At 36.7% G+C, this 20,849-nt stretch overlaps 1 protein-coding gene across 1 annotated transcript; it reads left to right on the top strand.

Moving 5' to 3' along the window:
* Nucleotides 1-3,378: 3,378 nt before the first annotated feature.
* LOC122083596 (ycf20-like protein) lies at nucleotides 3,379-19,240 on the top strand. The gene is made up of 4 exons (XM_042651460.1): nucleotides 3,379-3,740; nucleotides 4,636-4,713; nucleotides 5,929-6,116; nucleotides 18,769-19,240. Exons 3-4 carry the CDS (start codon nucleotides 5,944-5,946, stop codon nucleotides 19,211-19,213), a joined length of 618 nt encoding a protein of 205 aa, XP_042507394.1. The 5' UTR covers nucleotides 3,379-3,740; nucleotides 4,636-4,713; nucleotides 5,929-5,943; the 3' UTR covers nucleotides 19,214-19,240.
* Nucleotides 19,241-20,849: the final 1,609 nt, after the last annotated feature.

Here is a 20,849-nt window from a genome sequence, read left to right as displayed (position 1 = left end):
AAAAAAAAAAAAAAAAAAAAAAAAAAAAAAAAAAAGGGGTAAGGGATGGCCTAATTTATGGCAGTCATGTTACCAATATTAATTCTCATAACAAAGCAGGTTGCATCGAATTATTTGACATTTTTTAAAGGAATTTCATTTGATCTCTAATAGTTGTTTTTTTGTTGAGTTCCACTTTCAAAGCAATGTCTGTTCCAAATTTTTAATCTTCAAATTTAATATTTTTTTCCTATTGATGTCTTAGTAGATGATTTACTCTTTTAATTGACTTTATAATATTTAATAGAAGAGTGTGCTAGTTCTATTTGGGTTCATTCATTATCCTAGTAGGGTGTTATGAAATGAAATTTTATATGGAATTTTAATGATATTTGCTAGTCATGAGTCATGATGATTGTTCTTATTCGATCAAAATTATTCTCATTATTTTTTTATATGAGTCTTTAGCTCAAACATGTAGAGCACTTGGGGAATCCACAAGAGATGATGGTTTGAATCCATCAAGACTCATTGAACTAAATCTAGATTACCAAATATTATGTATTTGATCAAATCATCCCTTATTCATAATAGACATGTCACCAGTAAGCCCTAGATGACCACAGTGTTTCATGTTTGAACAAAGTATACCAAAGTTTGACAAATCTAACAAAATAATTCTAATTTCATCAAAACCTCTTATCATTTTAGCTAATTTTCACAAGTGTAACCAAGATGCCTTCAATTTTATCTAAATATGCATAATTTTTTTCAATTCAACTATATTTGACCAACATATCATAAGATTGACCAATAAAGCATAAGTTTGGCCAAATTGCTAAATATTTTGAATTCAATCAAATTATCCATATTCAAAATAGAAATATTACTAATATGCACTAATGATCATAATATCACATGCTTGAACTAGTATGCCAATATGCCATTTGCCCAAAAAAAGAGGTATGCTTTAGTTTAATAAATTTGATGAAATTAGGAATCATAATTTCATCAAAATCACTATCATTTGACCTAATTTTTACATGTTTGATAAGATGTCCAAACTATCTTTAAATATCCCTAAATAATCTTCAGTTTGACTATAAATTGACTACAAATTTTGGTTTCTACACCATTTTGGTTCCAAAATTCAGTTCCTACATGATTCGGTTCCAATTCGTTTACTTGATTTTTACTTTATAGTTTATGCAACATAATATACTATATACTATCATAATATCATTTAATAATATTATAAATCTAATAATAATATTAGTAATTTATTTTATTATATAGAGCAAGAGAAGGCTACCCATTGGCTGGCACACACCAGCACACGCAATCATGGGGGGCACACATGAGCATCTTCAACGTAGGGGCAGCACAGTCATTATGCATCCCTTTGTCTAAGCATGTACTTGCATTAGCTGGTAGCGTTCTTTCTTAATGTAATATATTAGTATGATATCTTATTTACCAAAAAAAAAAAAGTATGATATATTTACTAAAAAAAAAAAAAATTAATATGATACAATTATAGTGTACTAATATACTATAATAATAAAATATTATAGTTAGAGAGACCCCAAAATCTCTTTAATTGTCGATAATTAGTGTTTCTCTCCCTTCTCCGCCTATGTGCGTGTATTCTCTCTACCTATGTGCGGGAAAATCCCCCATCTCTGCCTTTGTGCGTGTATTATCAACTCCGCTTCTACATGTAATTCTATTTGCGACTGATCGACACCCTTCCATGATGGTGGTTGCCATGAAATGTGGTCTGATCAGTTAAGGTGACGAAACTGCCGATGACGACAAAGACGATGCTTCTCGAGAGCAGATCTGGGTTGGTAGATCTATTCTATGCGCCGTCCTCCACCACCACCATATTGCCCAGATCTACAATGGAGATGATGACATTGCCGACGATAGTGACCTGCTGATACTCCTTTCTCTGAAGCCAACCCAGCCACACATACCCTCCTCTCCCTTGTGCAACGGCATAGAACCATTGAGTACCCACTTAGATGATCTGTTGGCTAACGCAGTAGAGGAGGAGGATTTCAGGGGGAAAGTTGGGCAGTATACCCTTCTCAGGCTTTCCGGTTTTGTTTCTATGTGGGTCGGTTGGCTCAGATTTGCTATAGATATCGCTTCCTTGGTGGAGGAGAAGATCAAAGTTATGTACATCCAGGTGGTCAGCGAGCAGATCCTTCTTCTCCTTTTCATCTCCCTGGTGACAGAGATGTGGTTAAGGGTCCTCATCCTCAAGGTGGTCAGTCAGCAGATCTCTGCCGTCTCCGGCATCAGAGTTGATTAACGGAATAAAGGTCTAGTCCTCATAGGTAACGGCTTGTTAGTTAGATTAGATAGAACCACGTATGGTTTCACAAGTAGTGGCTATTAGTTAGCCAAGTTTGTTGGCCAGTCTTATTTGTTTCCATCACACGTTACCCAAACATCGGTTGAATCACAAATATCTTTGAGTGGGGGAAATTATATCTATGAAGCTTTTGTAACACACCACGTGATCCCTCGAGGACTCTCAACCATCTCCTATGGATACTCGGCCGCTAAAGGTGTTAGATCTATGGCAATGCCTTCAGTCAATGAAGACAACATTGACGAGATGGTGGACAAACGTGGATGTTCCCAGACCTAGGTTGCGTGCATACTGTGACACTCCTTTTCTTCCTTCAATTGTGCCAGTTATTTTTCTGGTATGTGTGTGGATTGCTGAGAAAGTTTGTCTGGCATGAGTCTTAAAACATGTGATGTTTCTTGTAGCTGTTGTGCTATCTCACTCCATTAAGCATGTCGCTCTATCTCGTGTGTTGGAAAAGTCTTATGCACCGTTATGCTTTATTAGTTGGGCCTTCAACTCCTTTTAGAACGTTATTTGATTTTGCTCATTCCCTATCTCGATCGGTCTCGTCCATGACATGTATGACCGGATCACATGTCATTTCTTGGTTTCAGAACTCTAATGTGTTTGAAATCTTGTATTGCACGTCTTTTCTTTTTCTTGTTATGTTTTTTCTTTTTCTGGTTTTGGCTATTTTGCATCCAAACCTTATGTTTTCCTTTCATTTTAGTTGAATGAAATTTTTGTTTACCCAAAAAAAAAAAAATTAATAATAATACTATAATAATAACTATAGAATATTTGAACCCAAGTTTGGTTCGATTTCGTTTTTGATTTTAACGGTCGGTTGTATTCCAAATGGCCTCAGAAAAACTCTGAGAAAGTAGCAATTGGATGCTCTCCATAGAGGGCATCACCTATAGAGTGTCCATAGGGTTGTGGTAGTATGACACGTGGATAGATGGGTTGTGGTAGTAAAACACGTGGATAAATAGTATCCAACCGTATATCCTGTTTTTCATCCACCTCAAACCTCAAACTTCAAAGGCCCAACCCGACACCTTCAACATCACCCTTACTCGGCTGAGATTTTTTTTTTTAAAAGGAAGATATTCTCCTCATCCAGTGCGGCTTACCATCAAAATCACGAAGCCGAAGAACTTGCCTCTGAGGAATCCATCCCCAGAAGTTTCAACGATGAACCAGAGGTAAGGATAGAGATCACCTGGTCGGGTAAACGTTAGAGAAGAATGACTAGACATCAAAGGAATGGTTTCCTAGCGGCAAAAACAACAATATAAAGCCAAGGGGTTTACAAAGTCGTTTGCTCTTTCCAACGAAGGCGGGCTTCTCTTCGGCTACCACCAGTAATCAGAGCAGCGAAATCTGAGTTTTGGTATGTTCTCCATTACTACAAGCTTCAATCTTTTGTGTTTTCCCCTTCTTAGGTTAGTGATCATCATCTTTGTGGTGAGAGATTTCATGGGCGGTTAGGGTTCAGTTTGTGGTGTAGTGGTATTTCTGGGTTTGTTGATGTTAGAGTTGTTGTCGTTGTGTGGTTTTGGCTAGCGGGTGCTTATGATAATTAAGTATAGGTGAATGTCTAAGTGTTTATCTACTTCATCGTCTTTTTATCTCATCGTTGGAATTTGACTGGCAGATTTTGTTAGATTGGAGTATAAGATTTCAGAGAAATTAAAAATCTTATTTTTCTTCCATGGGGGTCAACACTATGTAAACCAACGGTGAGAAAAGTAAGGTTAATAGTAATTATTGAGGCGGCCGGGGCCCTAACATATTTCTTAATGTTTACCTTCTTAATGGCCCATAGTCATTGGGTATTTAAACATACCATGGCCCTAACATGAAAAGAATTAAACTAGTTTAGATTTAAGGAAGAAGATTAGTTAAAGTTGATTAACAGCTCTTCCCTTTCCTATTTAAAAAGGGAAAAAGAAAAATAAAATGAACAAAGGATGTTGTTAACTTGAAAGCAAACGAAAAACAGATAAAACAATTTAGGTGAAGATTTGGTGATAAGGAGGATCATATTCATTAATTTTTTATCTGCCCAACTAAGGGAATGTAGAGAAATGGGAATATAAGATTTGATGTCCATCACCTTGAGTTAGGTGTTATATTCTGTGTTTCTTTTGTAGTTTAAGTTTTGATTCTCTTATATTCTGTGTTTCAATAGTAGTTTATATTTTGATGTCCATCACCATGAATTTACGTGTACTATTTTTTGGATTGTCTTACTAATTTTTTTATTGTATTAATTATATTTTCAGGTGTTTCTGAGGATGGTGATGTTATAAGTTTGACTTGAAGCATTTTGTATTTTATGCTTTCCTATTTTTCAATTTCAGGTAAGGGCATGCATATTTAAGGATAAACCATTAAATACTATTATTGTATTTGTTATGATGGTGAAATGTTTATTTTCATGTATGAATCTGTGATGGTGGTGGAATGTTCATTTTCTAGTAAGAGCATGCTTCACTCCATGACAAAGATTTCAAAATGGATGCTTTCTTAATTCCATATTCATGACAACTATGGCATGGTTAGAGCAGAAATCCCAACTGTATAATTTCTGCATGGTGCAGCAGTTTGGCTTATTGCGATTCTCATAAGTAATTTTCTTCCTGCTGCTGATAGACATCACTATGACAAAATAGGGTGTTTGGTTGTTTTTCATTCCATTACTGACCCAATATTTCAATTTTCTTCCACTAAAACAAGTTAGAAGTAACAAGGAAACCTCAAACTTCAATTATGTAAAATTTCTGGTAATTCGAGAGTGAACATAATGAAACCTTTAAGGCCATAAACTACAAGGTCCATTGTATAATTTGAAATTGCTCCCCTTTCATGAGCTGTCGAGAAATTATGACAGAGAAATGTGCAAAGCAGACCTCTGGAAAGCCTATGACTCGAAGGTCTTTGATAGATTAAGAAACAATTTCTCATGAGCTGTACTACGAGCTTCTTCTGGCCTTTGGTCCTAATAAAATTCTGTTATTCCATCAAAAAAATATTTTTTAATTTTGGATTGGTGGATGGCCTTTGGTCCTAATAAAATTCTGTTAGTCCATCAAAAAAAATATATTTTAATTTTGGATGTACTATGAGCTTCTTCTGGCATTTGGTCCTAATAAAATTCTGTTATTCCGTCAAAAAAATATATTTTAATTTGGATTGGTAGATGTCTGTCATAATTTCTCAACAGCTCATGAGAGAAAGGAGAGAAATTTCAAATTATACAATGGACCTTGTAGTTTAGGCCTTAAAGGTTTCTTTATGTTCTCTCTCGAGTTACTAGAAATTTTACATAATTGAAGTTTGAGGTTTCCTTGTTACTTCTAACATGTTTTAGTGGATCATTTTTTTATTTCAACTTTGAACAGTAATATTGATCAGTATATTTCTGAGTCACAATATCTTATTTTCCAAAAGTCGGAGTCAGTCTGCAGTAAATTGATCAGTCAACTGAATTTTAATGATTTTAAAGCAGTAGTTACTATTCGTATCAGAACTGGGCTTTTATCTGCTTCGTTCACATATTTCATTTCTTTTTGCAGTTCTCTATTTTTGGAATGGCAGCAACCATGGTGCAATCCACCATTTCAATATTGGAGAGCAGGAGCTCCAACAGGTCATGTATCACCCCTGCAACTTATCATATAAGGCAAGACTGGAACCTCAAACCAAGTTTGAGTGGAAAAATTTTGAAGGTTGGGTCAAAACCTGCACCAATTCTTAGAAAGAGGTAGATTTTTCTGCATATTTAAGTTCTAGAAAGTTAAATAGCATATATTTGTAATGGATGGTATATCAAGATTATTGACCATCAAAGTGCATTTTAACATTTTGGCCCAAAATTAATTGGGCCATAAAATCAAAATCATATTCATGAATCATTGCTGATTCAGAGTATTTCCTTCTGACCTTCTAGTTAGTTTTTCTAACCTCTGAGCTTTTGTTCTGTATTTTATGGCTGAGATTATTCAATTAATATGATTTTGGTTTAATGACCTTCCAAGAGGTGGTGCCAACAGAAAACTACCTGGAAGGACGCATAGTGAGGTGCTTATGTCATTTTTTGTGTAGTTCTAAACAACAGTAAAATTTCTATATCCATAAACAAAAACTATCAGAAACTCTTGCCCTTACTTTCTGGAGCTTGGACTACCAATTATTCTCATCGTACTGCAGTAATGTAATATATATATAAAATTGCAGGTTATGGGTTCAGATTCTCACATATAATGGGTGAATATATGCATGTCCTGCTGGAGGGTGATTGACTCATTTATTTATTCTTTTGCCATTATTCTTTGAGTATTCTCTTGTCTATCTCCACCATGGTAGAAGTGAAGTTCTCCCACAGCTCAAATCCTGTAAAGGTGAGAAAGATTAAAAAATTGATACTCTCACTGAATGTGTCAATTCCCTCACAGCAATTGTCACTTCCATTCTGACAATGATGATAACCATGCAAGCTTCTCTTGATCGATTGGTGGTCGTTGATAGATGAATGAATCCCGTGCAATTTGGGGATTCTTTCGACTCTGTCCCACAAGATTTGCCACCACCACAACAGCATACACCACCACCACCACCACCCCATATAGAACTAGTCGATATGGTGATTATGGAGTTGAAAGAGCAACAAATTGGATGTTCTTGATTTTTTATGGAGATGTCAATCCAAAGTTGTACCTTAAATGGATTCATAACCTAGAAACATTTTTCAGATGGTAGTGGTATGGATTGACTAAGGCCCGAAATGTCTTATCTGTAGAGGCCAAGTTGAAATGCATGGCCCGAGTCTAATGGGTCAAACAACAACAACGCAATTGAACTCAAGGCATTGGGTTAGTCACTAGGGTTGAAATGCATAAAGTCATGAACTGGAGATTCTTACCCCTTTATTACAAGCAGCTCATGCACCTCAGGTTTGCACAGTTGAAGTAGGAAATCTGACTGTTGAAGAGTTTGTTGTTAGATTCTATTATATTGCCACGTTCTGATTTCAAGTGGGATGGAGTATTGGTGGCACAGTTCCACAATGGTTTGCACCCTCAAATTAGTGCTGCCCTTGCATCCAGTTGACTGCCTACAATGGAAGATGTATAGGTAGCATATCAGGTTGGGAAAAGTCTAAAATGCCCATACAACCGGAAAACCTTTATAGATACTTTTCCTTGAGGTACTGGTTCCATTCAATAGCAACCTTCTACTGGGAAAAGTCATTCAGCAAATCATAGACTAGTGTTTCATTTATGGCATCTTCACGACCTAGCCGACTGTTTTCTCTAACTTGATGTAGTTCTAATGTGTCATCTTCATGGCTTAACCGTCCATACACTCTACCTCAGCATGGTTCAGACAATCTTCTAGGGCGACAAAGTTTACCGTTCAGTGCTACTCATATTCGGACATATCAATGCTCAATGTCCCAACGTCTGGTTGCTTTTATTGATAAGAATTCTTCTATGTCTTATATTCCGGTAGAGCACCTTGGTTCTGAGACAGTTGATCTAGAGGCAGAGCCTGCATCAACTGAAATCAATGGTACACTGCCAGATATGAGGAACCATATCCTTTTTATGTCCGTCCTGTCTTGACCACCCAAAAAGTCAAGGAAGATGAAGATTGGTGCCACAGTAGTATTTTTCAAACCCGTGTGAAGTGCAATGACTAATTGTTAATCTTGGTCATTGATAGAGGTAGTTGCTCTAATGTCGTCTTTAAAGACGTTCGTAACCTAGGTTTGAAGACAAAACCACATCCAAATCCTTACAAGGTTGCATGGCTGAGCAACATTAATATCAAAATCGCATATAAGTGTTTGGTTACATATTCTATTGGTGGATTTAAAGATATAGTCCAATGTGACGTCCTCCTTGTGAAGGTGTGCCATATCCATCTTGGCAGATCTTGGTTGTTTGATAAGAGTACAACATTGTAGCTATGCCAACACCTATGCTTTCAAGCATGATAACAAACCATGAAGTTTCATTCTATGTAAAATTTCCCTGACATTAAGTTCGAGAAGATGGCGGGATCATTCCTCCTTTAGCGTGATCCTTCAGAAAAAGGTCTCCTAGTTCCTTTTCCAAACTTGATGGAGTCGAGTTCTTTTTAGAGGATGAAAGTTGATGTGAATACAAGTCAAGAGCCAATAAGAGCTGGTCCAACCCAAGGTTTTGGTCCAACAAGGGTTGGAAGTAATTAGTTAGTAGTTTACTTATTTCTTTTATTATGTTATTTTTTATTATTATCTTCAAGGTTGAGTGTTACATAGGAGTTAAGTTAGAGTTGGTTTGCTTTGTTGCCTTTTTGGAGTCTAGATAGGAATTGTAATTCTCTTTAACAATGAACAGCATTGATTGAATGAGAATTTTGGCTTGGTTTTGTGCTCTACGTGAGTGAGCTTGAGTGTGTGCTTCCTCTCTTCCCCTTGCTACTCTGATTTCTTCTCTTTCCTTGCCGGCCTGTCATCAGATGAGTACTTCATTATAACTACTAAATGACTATCCTATGTATCTAAACACCATAGAGTTACAATGTTACACATGTCGGATTCTATTTGATGTAGATCACATGGTTGGGCTGAAGTATAATAGAAGAACCACCCCTTGAAGTAGCTCAATCGATCCTAGTGGTTCTAGGTTGGACCGATTTCTAGAAGCCTCAAGGATCTCCCTACCAATTCCCAATTTAAGAGCTATTTTGTCTTATTTTCAAGACTTATTCAACAAGGAAGAGGAGACTCAAACAGCAGCCTTATCGATGATTAGATACTTGCCTTTTCTTTGTTTTATTCCTTCTTGTCAAGCAAGTAAACTCAGTTTAGGATTTTATTTTATTTTATTTTTTTTTTCTATTTTCCTGAATTTCCTTTTATTTCAGTCCTCTTGTCCAAGGAACTAAAAGTTTTGTTTTCTCTCTTTGTTTCCTTTTTGTTACTGTCTAATTATGTAAGGCAATTCCCCGCCTATTTAAAGGGACCAATTGTAGCTCTTTAGACATAATTGAATTAATGAAGCTTTGATGTTTGCTTGCCAAATTGTTGTCTAAGAGAGACTGCAAGATCGGCTGAGAGAGCTGAGGGTGAGAGGTGTAACACCCCGAGTATTCAAAGCATTTAGGTTTAGGAATTCACACCTTGTGCAAGAGCGCCTTTGAAATTATCCTTGCGTACAAAAGTAAGGTGAGGTTTGAGAGGATACCTAGAGATAATGGTTGGTTGGTTACTAGCTGTTACAAGATTTGAGAGGTCATGAGTACCAAAAGTAAATTTATATTATATTATGTTATCTGTTATTGAAGGGGCGCTTGGTCCTACGGTAAGGTATGAATGTTGCAACCTGGTGGTCAAGGTTTGAGAGGATACCTAGAGTTAATGGTTGGTTGGTTACTAGCTGTTACAAGATTTCAGAGGTCGTGAGTACCAAAGGTAAATTTATATTATATTATATTATGTTATATGCTATTGAAGGGGTGCTTGGTCCTATGGTAAGTTATGAATGTTGCGACTTGGTAGTCAAGCGGTTGAAACAGCCTCTCAACATTTTTGGGGAAAGGTTCGTAGTTGTGGCCCCCCAGACCTCGCACATGTGGGAGCCTCGTGTACCGGGTACGCGCTTATATGTTATTGGTATTGGCTTACATCTAAAAAAATTCTATATTAAGAATGCTTTCTCTCTCTATATATATATATATGTGCATTATTTGACTCGATGTATCCTTATATTTAAAGCTATGCTATATAGTGATCTTGTATTTGAATTTATACAATTTTAAACACAAATTGGCAAGATGGCCTAGTAGTTGGCACCTTGACAATATGGTATTGAGGTGTTGGGATCAAACCTCACAAGTAGTAAAGAAGGGTTATTTCATTTTTACTTGTATATGGTCATAATGGCATAAGGGTAATTCTTTTTTACTTAAGGCTAAAATGGGTAAATTACACTAATAGCACTATTTAGGGTATAACTTAATTATTGCATGCATGTGTCCATTGGTTAGCTAAAAGGAGGATAAGGGAACTTTGGGTATTTCACTCTAATGGGTCACATTAGAATATTGAAATAATTGAGGAAGGTGAATGAAATTAAGCATCAAAAGGGACAACGCCAATTAAACCATAGTTTTTTTTTTTTTTTAGAATCAAATGGTCATGGGTATTATGGTAACTTCACAATCTACAAGAGAACTCAAAAAACAAAATATTAAAGGGAGGGGAGAACTGAGCTTAGTCTGATTTATTTCTAAAATTTCTTTTGTGCTGAGAAAATAGAAGAGAGGAAGAGAGGGTTGAGCGAGGAGGAGTGAAATTCATGTTGAACACTTAAGATTTCAAGGATTTGGAGTAAGATAAAGAGGATTTTTACTTGTTGCATAAAGCATCTTGAAGCTCTGCTTGTGTATGTGCAAATCTTTCAAGTTAAGAAGGACGTGGAAGCATTGTCTTGATCTTCAAGGCTGTGTAGAAGAAATCGAAGGAAGAGAGATATTTAACTAGAACTTGACAATATCAGTGTGTGGCTAGTTACATTCTGCTTAGTTATACGTTCTGAAACTTGATTTTTATTGTTTGATTACAATCTCAAAAGGGTTTCCGGGTTTGGTAAGAAACCCAAGTTGTTGAAAGAGAGAGAGAGAAGATTTCTTTGGGTTGAATATTGAATGAATCATCCCAAGTCTTAGTTTAACCATGATGCATGTTACATTTTTTAAGTTTGATGGGTTTTAATTTGGTGTAAAATAAGTATGGTTTGCAAGATCTCAAGTTGAGAAGCATTGCATGGTGTTTAGGGTTCAGGTTTGGGTTTTGGAAACTCAAATTCGAGTTCAAAATCCATTGATGGGCATGATTTGGCATGCTGCTTGGCTCTGCCAGTGCAACTCTTGGATCTGCTGGTGTGCCGCTTGTTTGCCAGCTTGGGGAACTGGCAAGACGGTTCTCCTATGTTTGGAAGACTGACTGCACGAAAACAGTCATAACTTTCGCATCTAGACTCGGATCGAGGTGATTCTAGTTGCATTGGGTTCATGACTCGATAATCTACAGTTCTACATTTACTATCAAGAAACCATCTCCTAAAAATGTCATTTGATATGACGAAAGATGCCCTTGAACACTTACTGAAAGAGTAATGATGTGTGGTACCCCATGGTCCGTTGTTGAGAGTTGTTTTGTATGCTAACAGGGGACAATTGATATGTATTGAGTGGTTATCAAGGTAACATTTTAACATGAGAGTTGAGGTGAGTGGAATGTACTTGGATTGCTTCGCCGTGTCTGATGTGTTATATATATGGTTGAATGGATGTTTGTGCTATAATTATTATACATTGCTACAATTATATGATATCATGTTATGTATAGGACACTATAATGAAAAATTGTGGATTTTGGTATTATTGATTGTATGGATTGATGCATGTGGTGATATTGTATGTGGTACCTCACTTAGTAGGGGAAGGAGTGAGTGTACAAGTGGGACCTCACTTAGCTGGGGTGATGGAAGACTGGTAGGGGTAAGGAAGAATCCCTGAGGTGAACTCAAAGTTGTAGGGGAGAAAGAGAAAAATCACACAAAAGGGGAGGGGGAAGGTGGTCTCACGACCAAGCAAACCACAAGGTTTCAACCAATTAATTAATTCATCGTTCAAAATCTGTCTAATTACTTAGGTTACATGCCTTTATATAATATACTGAAATTAAAACTTGCCTAATAAAATCTAAAATTAAATTAGCAACTCCTAATTTGCTTCCTAAATTCTAACTAATGAAATTAGAAACAAAATAAAACTAAAATGGGTAACCCCCTAATTGACTAACATCTACCTAAAATAAAAGATTGCATATCTTCACAAATTAACTAACTCAATATTTCATAAATAAAGTAACTCCTAAAATATTCTATTGATCCCAAAAATCAAATCAGATCTGGCTCGTCTCGTTTGAGATTGCCCGAATGGTCAAACCAGTTCAGCCTCAATTCTGCATCAACTCCCCCGATGTTGAGAACAACTCGACCACGAGGTTTATAGAAGGAGATGATTAGCACCTTGTCGATCAGCATCCACGATCAACGGCTTTGTCAAGGTAAAAATCCAACACATCTCATGATCAATAGTCATGATCTTCTGATTGTCGTCAACAAATGATATAATTTTGCTTGGAATATGATGCTAGGGTTTCACAATTGAAATCGGACGACTTATTGATTCTTCAGATGCAACCTTATTGAAATCGGATGACTTATCAGTTTTTCAAATGCAACCTTGATCGGATCGTTCAGTTCATCTTGATTGTCACGTCTAGTGTCAACTGGCTCTTCCACCACTAACCCTTACTCGATCATGCTGCACACCTTATCACATAAGTGTATGGTACTTTCAGTAAGCTTTTGAAAATTTAATTGAAGTTCTTGGGATTCCGATCGCTGTTCCTTCAATCCATCATCAAATTTCTTAAGTTCCTCAATAAGATTAATAAATTCAAGGGGAAATGTCATTGGAGTAAAAGATTTTGTAAGAAATTTGCTTTGGGTCTCACACAAATAAGACGACTCCGCTAGGCAAGTGGGGGCAAAACTATAAATATGGAGGTTCACTTCTTTTTTTTTTTTCCAAAAAGATGGCAGAATTGTATATACTTGGACTGGATTAGTTAGGAGTTTAGAAACATATCACATATCGGTGGTGGAGGATAAAGTTGGAACCAAGATTTAAAATGGGATTAAATCAGAATAAGGGCACTAAGGAGGGGTAAATATGAAAAACAAAGTATGACAAAAGGAGAAATAAGGATCCGACAAGAGATGGGGTGTCTGTACCAAAAAAACAGAGTGAGATCCTGGTGGGTTCTTCTTCTTTGTCGATCCAAGGAACCACGATGCTATACCACTGCAACTGAGAAGGGTCAAACGAGAGGAAAGAAGGAGGAGCTCCAGGGGCCAATGGTTTAGATGCTATCTGTGGAAGAGTTTCGAACCAGGTACAAGAGTCCTCTTTTTTATCTTCTTTGCTTCTGTTCTTTTCTTCTCGCTTCTTTCTCTTCGTCTTCTCTCTTTTTTTTTCTTTTGGCTGGCTGATTCTCACTCTCTTGTCTCTGCTTCGCCCCCTGTTTTTATTTTTTTTTGGAACCCTAGCGAAAGGGATGTGACATGGGTTTTGGGAAAGAAGACGGAAATGGTTGGGTTAGAGGTCGACTCTTCTGTGTCGAACATAGACGACTTTTTTTTTTTTTTTTTGGCTCAGAAGAAGTGGTGGGTTGTTGTAGAGGGATCGAAGGGGTTGAGGTGATCGAGAGGGGTTTGTGTTGCTGCGGGAGAAGGGATTTTTTTTTTTTTTTTAATTGTTCTCAGTCTTTGCCGAAACCAGAACTGAGAAGGGAAGAAGATAGGGAAGGAAAAGAGAACAAAGGAGGTGGATCCTTCGGCTCTAATACCACTTGATGGAAGACCGGTAAGGGTAGGGAAGAAACCCTAAGGTGAACTCAGAGTTTCTGGGGAGAAAGAAGAATCACATAAAAGGGGAGGGGGAAGAAGGTCTCACAACCAAGCAAACCACAAGGTTTCAACCAATTAATTAATTCATCACTCAAAATCTGTCTAATTACTTGGGTTAGATGCCTTTATATAATAAACTGAAATTAAAACTTGCCTAATAAAATCTAAAATTAAATTAGCAACTCCTAATTTGCTTCCTAAATTCTAACTAATGAAATTAGAAACAGAATAAAACTTAAATGGGTAACCCCCTAATTGACTAACATCTACCCAAAATAAAAGATTGCATAACTTCTCAAATTAACTAATTCAGTATTGCATAAATAAAGTAACTCCTAAAATATTCTATTGATCCCAAAAATCAAATCAGATCTGGTTCGTCTCGTTTGAGATTGCCCAAAGGGTCAACCCGGTTCAGCCTCAATTCTGCATCATGGGGAAGGAGTGAGCGTTATTGGTATGATGTTATGGCGTACCTCACTTAGCTAGGGGAGGAATGAGAGTACGGTGGATTCTCTCACTTAGAGTGGGTCAAAGGAGTGATACTCCACCATAGTTGTCACGGCGGCAAGGTGAACCAAGGTGTTAGGTGACCAAGTGTTTTTTTTTTTTTTTTTTTTATTTCACTCTTTTCTAACATTATTTAGTATGTTACATATACTTTGAATCATCAAAAATCAACATTTAGCCACATCAAGTCATCAAAAATCAACATTAAGCCACATTAAATCATCATTGATCAACATTAAGTCACATTAAGTCTTAAAAAATCAACATATAGAAAAATGCTCTTGTTCTATAATAAGTTTTATTGGTCAAATAATTTTTTTTTCCATAAGACTTTTTGTACTAGGTATAACACAAAACCAGTTTTCCAACAAGTCTATGATTACTTAAATCTGAGTCGTAATAACGAAGTAATGTTCCTGTTAAACATATTTTAAATTGAAAAATGTTGTTAAAATCACTTGAATGAAAATAATTTTAAAGACCAAAACGAAAGATTATTTTACCAGACTTCTGGTTTTTAGTAATGTTAAACTTTTTAGTAATGTTTTACCATGATAAGATTTATAAAATTTTCAGAATTGAGAAAAAGCCCAGCATTTGAAAGTTGAAAATCGCCCCTAAAACTAAAAATCCAGTTTTTGTTCTCGGACTGGGGGTTGACTTTTTATCTTTTTGGAATTTGATTCTTAAACTATTTTTATTGGATTCAATTAGAAAGATATTTGCTTATTTATGAATACTATCTTAAATGAGATTTGGCATAAATAAATCCAAAAATATAAGGCGACATGCAGCACAATAAGGCAACGCCTTGACAACTATGGACTCCACATGTGAAGGTAATGGAAGTGTGTGTAGTGGTGATGTGGCATGTGGTAGATGTGTGAATTGTACATTGTTTACATAATGGTATGAAAAGTGATTACTTGTGTGCTCATATATATATATATATATATATCTTGTGATTATCTTATGTGATATGTCATATGTGTGAATGGATTTAATAGTTTAAGTGCTTTTTACTCATTGGGCTGTTGTAGCTCACCCCATTGTGGGATTTTCTTTTTAAGAGGATTTGCTCCAGAAAGGTGGAGAGTTCTCTAGGTGAAGCAAACATGGACCAGAATAGAAGAGATAATATAGGTTGAGTTGTACTCAGTAGTTTTTCCTATTGAATTAGGTACAAGGAATGCAATAAGGGAAATTGGGATTTTTGTATGAGTAATCAGAGTAGTTGGGAACTAATTAGTTTGTAAATAGTATTGATTAATTTCGTACTCTGTAATATTGATTTTGTATATTAATGTGGAAAAATGAAAGTTTTAAGGTCATAGTCAGATTATTCCATCCGTAAGCTGTTTTATTTTTAGATCTTACGATCTCTGCCCCTGAGGGCTGCACCAATCCCTTATCCCGGGTTGGGGGCGCTACAAGAGGCCCATTGGCTGAGATAGCCAAACACCTCTATCCCTCTATCGATCTCCCTTGTCTTTCCATCTTTTTCTCGTGATTTCTTATATTTTTCCTGAGTGTTGTGAGGTCTGTTGGTGCTCTATTGGGGCTTTGTTTCAAAGGTGATATCGACTGTAACTGCTGCTGCTGTTCTGAGTCACAACCTGATCTGCGATAGCCCTGGAAGAGAGAGTTCTGGGAAGAATTTGATCTCCCATATATCTCTGTTCTTTGACGTACTTCAGACCATATTTTGAGGACTCAGTTGGGTTCATACAAGGCTCATCAATCCACGGTTGAGGCCTTTCTGAAGCTTCCATCCGATGTTCTTGAAAGTTTTTTGGTGACCTAGATCAAGAACCTTTATAATTCCACCATCAGCCATTAACTGAGGCTGATATCTTCAGTTTTTATTGGGACCATTATCAACCACACACGGTCAACTTTTCAGGCTCATCCGAGGCCTGGTTTGTGAATTATAACTTTTCTCCACTTTGACCTAATTTTCCAGAATTAAGGTACTGTTATCTTGTTTTACTTTCAGCCGATTGTTTTGGTTCACATCAGTACTTGATTTGGAGCTATTTTAGTGTTGGTTTACTGGGATATATCTGTTCCCTTTCTAGTTGTTTCTCCCTAGCCAATAGGCTGTAGTTTGTGAGTCTATTTGGTGGGTGTTAAGGCTGTGTGTCCTATTTGTGTTGGAGTTGAATATCTGGGGTTGGGTACTCTTGTAAATAGCCTTACACTACTATTTCACTGAAATGATTTGTGCATCCAGATGAACCCTTGTGAATTTATAATAACCATGGCAATCAGTTTGTGCCCATCACAATTTTTTTATTTTTTATTTTTTTATTTTTTTATTTATTTATTTATTTTTTTTAAATAACAAACTACCAGAGACCGGGAAACATGTTTATTAAGGCTTGTATGGATATGGTTTTGGAGAAGATTAAAATCGGTATTGCTGGGGACTATCAACTCATTCTCAAAAAATTGTGTCGTAATAAATAAGAACTAGATAGTTTTGTTATTCACATCTTTTTTTTTTTTCTTTTCTTTTTTTTTTTTTTTGGGGGGGGGGTGGATTGTGGACTGAAGTGCATAAATGTGGGTTCAGGTAAGGGTGTTAATCGGTTCGGTTCTGGTGTAGATGGTTCAATTAGGTTTGTTGCAAGATTTTTAGGGAAAACCAAAACCGAATCATTTAATAAATGGCTTCATATATTTAAACTGAAACCATTTATAAATGGTTTATTTTTAAATGGTTTTTTTATGTTTTCTAATTTTTTATCCAAACAAGTTCTTTACCTTTAGTGAAATAGATGTAAATTTTAACATTGAAAATTGAACTGTTTATTGTTATATGTTTTTTTCGGTTTCAAAATCACATCCTTAGGTTCAGGTTGTACGACTAGGATATCCCGTAGTCCTTTTGTTTTTATTTATTTATTCATATTAGACCAGGGTGAGATCAGCTAAAGATGTTATTATGGTTTACATGTACAGTAGAACCATGGTTGTATATTCCTGAAGTTAGTGAACGGTAGAAATTCATAAATCAAAAATAAATTCAAATACCTGTCTCATCAATTTCGTGTAATACTGTTCCTTGGTGACTGTTTTGAGTGTCCAGTTATGAAGATTAAACAACTTTATGGCTGTTAATGGTAAACTTAGCATTTGTTCTTTTACTATTGTGTACCAACTTTTGGTGAAGGTATCCTTTTAGATCTCCAATTGGAGATTGAATTAATCAGGACGTGAATGAATAGCTTCTCTGGCATTGTATGTTGTGAAGTGTGGGCCAATACAACAGTAATACAGTTCAATGCAGAAAACTGTTAGCATTTTCTCCCTTCTATAGCTATTTCGACCATTAACATTAGAGGCCTATTGAAATGTAATAGTATGCTTTCTTCAATTCTTCTACTGATCTGTTCTCTGATGCATGCATGAAAAATGAATGCCCAGGCTGTTGATCTTACTCCATTGTAAATATGGGAAGAGAAGGGATACGCCTTGACAACCTAATCAGTTCGGAATATTCTCTTTTCCTTCCTCAATCCCAACCTACACATGTTGTATACCTAAGCCACATGCGAATAGGTCAATACTAGGACTGCCACATGAGTTCCAAAACCTGTGCTAACCAACCTAATTTTTTGCTTAGGAAGTCGCTGTTACTAGGGGTGTGACATGTTCGGCTCAAACTGAACTGTGCTGAACCAATCCAAATTATAGGTTGCTTATGGATCTTCAGACTCTTAAGTTTGGATTGGTTTAATAATCATGAACCAAACCCAGGTTGGCTTGTTCTGGATTAATGAACTATGGGGAAACAAATCCAACCTGAATCTAAAAACCGCCATGTTTGTTACGTACATATTATTATACTTTTATTGTGTGTTACATCAATGTCACTTGTGGTGCTTTATGTTAATCATTGTTCGTTGTAAGATTTATTTTGCTCATTGGTTATGAGTGCAGTAAGTTTGCTGTTAATCAGACTTCTCTATAAAATTCGTAGTATGAATTTTTTTTTCCCTCCTGAAGTGTTAATCCTCCAAAAAATTAAAATTTCCAGCAGCCACAAACTTAAGGATGCTGATTTATAGTGTGATTATCATAAGTAGCTCTGACCCAAGCTAACCAAGCCTACCCGAACACTGTTTGAGCTCAAACATGAAGTCTTTTAGATTTTTCAGTCTAGTTCATGTCGTTGGTTGGGAAAGCAAAGATTTTAGGTGAGGTTGGCTATTTGGTTCTTATGGTTGCCTCTGGTTCTAACCCTAGCCAATACCTAGTAGTCGTGTAGCCTTCACTATCCATTTATTCAGCTTCAAGACTCATTGTTCAATTTTTTGGTCATCTCATATATAGTTCTGATGGTTGTGCCTTGGTTTTCCTATACTTGAACAGTTTTGAAACGAGAAGACAACATTGGGGTATAGCATTTGCTTTAGACGCAGGTGGAACTCCGGATGGGGCAGACGAAGACAGCCTCAACAACGACGGTACTGGTCTTGGTCAGACTCGACTGGGCAGGATTGTGGGTGCAGGTGGCAGACAGTTGTTGCAGAAGTTGAATGCTGCTAGAAAGAACTTCCCCATGAAAATATTTCTCCTCTTACTCGGTTTCTACACTGCTAATGCACTTGCGACGATATTAGGACAGACAGGTGACTGGGATGTGTTGGTTGCTGGTGTTATTGTAGCTGCAATTGAGGGGATTGGTATGCTTATGTACAGGAAGCCTTCATCCCTATCTACAGGGAGATTACAATCCTTGATTACTATGGTCAACTACTGGAAAGCTGGTGTTTGCTTGGGCCTTTTTGTGGACGCTTTCAAATTAGGGAGTTAATGCAGGATTCTTACTATAGATTCTTAATATTTTCCCCTCCTTTCACGTCTTACGTGGTGGGTAGGTCAACAGATCGTCACCCACATTTTGCCTCCTCCTAGCATACACTAGCATCCATTGATCTCAAAGAGCAAAAGAAGGGGCTAAGTTGAGATCTTGCATTAAGCAATAACTATGGTTCCTAAATTTGCATACAGTGCTAGCGTGTAGGTAGGAAATTAAAGGAAGAAACTCCAGTCCGGATCCAAAGATTGAAAAAATATACTTCTCTGTTCTCGTACCCGGCTTTTTGTTATTTGGGAGCGCTTTCCCTACGTAATAAGGGTATGTTATTTATCCAAACGTGACAAAGACACCAATTACCCTCTCAAGGCTACCAATTACCTCTTAAGACTACTAGTGGGGATGCAATTCGAAATAAATGTACGAGGATTTTCAGTAAAATCGCATTATTGGGTAATTCCAAGCATTACACTAACATTAATGATATGTTCCATTGACCCTAAGAAAAGTATTGTTGGATGGGCTACTTGCATTATAAATAAAGTGTCTCATTATATGCTAATTATATGATAACAAGACAAGCTTTGGAGGTCAACGCTCGCCGCTTGGGGTATACTTTATGGGATGAAGCAAGCATCAGATAGAGGAAGGATGATAGAAGAAATCTAGAATGATTCTAATGAGATAGAAGATGTTTTTTCCGAGGGGGCACTAAATTGTGGCCTTGGAGCTCATTAACATTGTTGCTTACTGTCCATAATGTTTTGTTTAAAACCAATTTTTTGTTCAAGCCCAACAATGATCTGGTCCTCACCATGTACAGCTTAGCCAGAAGGGCTATGAATAATAGGTGCTACATTAACACTATTGGGCTTGATATTAATGTTCTCTCTTATCTTCTTTAATTAGCGAAGTTTTTTATTTTCATTAAAAAAAAGAAAAAAATCACATTCAACAGTGGATATAAAAATATTAAAATAAAACAAGAACTTTAATTAGATTTTTTTTAGAAAGGGTTAATTTGTAATTGAGCACAATCATTTTCTCTAGGATCATCAACCAATGGCTGAACAAGTCTCTTTCGTTTCCGACAGTGGTAGAGATCCCTCGACTAGTTGACCCTTCTTCCTTCTTCCCTCTTCCCAGCCCTCGTTCCCTCATCCCTCATCCCTCATCCCTCATCCCTCATCCCCTCCACATCATGAGACAATCGGAGTTGTTGACTCTCTACAACCGAGGCAGTGACAGCACCTACGATGGTCAAGTGATCGGACTCTGCAACTTAGGAAAAAAATCAGGATCTCTCTCTTTCTTTCTCTCTCTCTCTCTCTCTCTCTCTCTCTCTCTCACACACACACAGGCAGCAGCAGCAGGAGGCAGGCAGCATGTATACCATGTATGAGAGTACACTTCCCATTCTCCAAATCGGATTTCTTGTATTTATGCTTTACAAAATCCTTGAATTTCTTTGAGATCAAAAATCTCTATTGAGAATAGTATGATTAGGTACAATACGTCTGGGTCTCCCCAACCAGTCGAGCATATGATGATTCTATGTAGGCTGCTTGACCCTCTGGTCATTGTAATTTGGGGATTTTTTGAGCTAGGGTTTCAGGGCGAGTTTTATTACTGC

This window comes from Macadamia integrifolia, chromosome 7, assembly GCF_013358625.1.
Source record: "Macadamia integrifolia cultivar HAES 741 chromosome 7, SCU_Mint_v3, whole genome shotgun sequence".
Classification (NCBI taxonomy): domain Eukaryota; kingdom Viridiplantae; phylum Streptophyta; class Magnoliopsida; order Proteales; family Proteaceae; genus Macadamia; species Macadamia integrifolia.
This window is presented reverse-complemented; position numbering and strand designations above follow the sequence as displayed.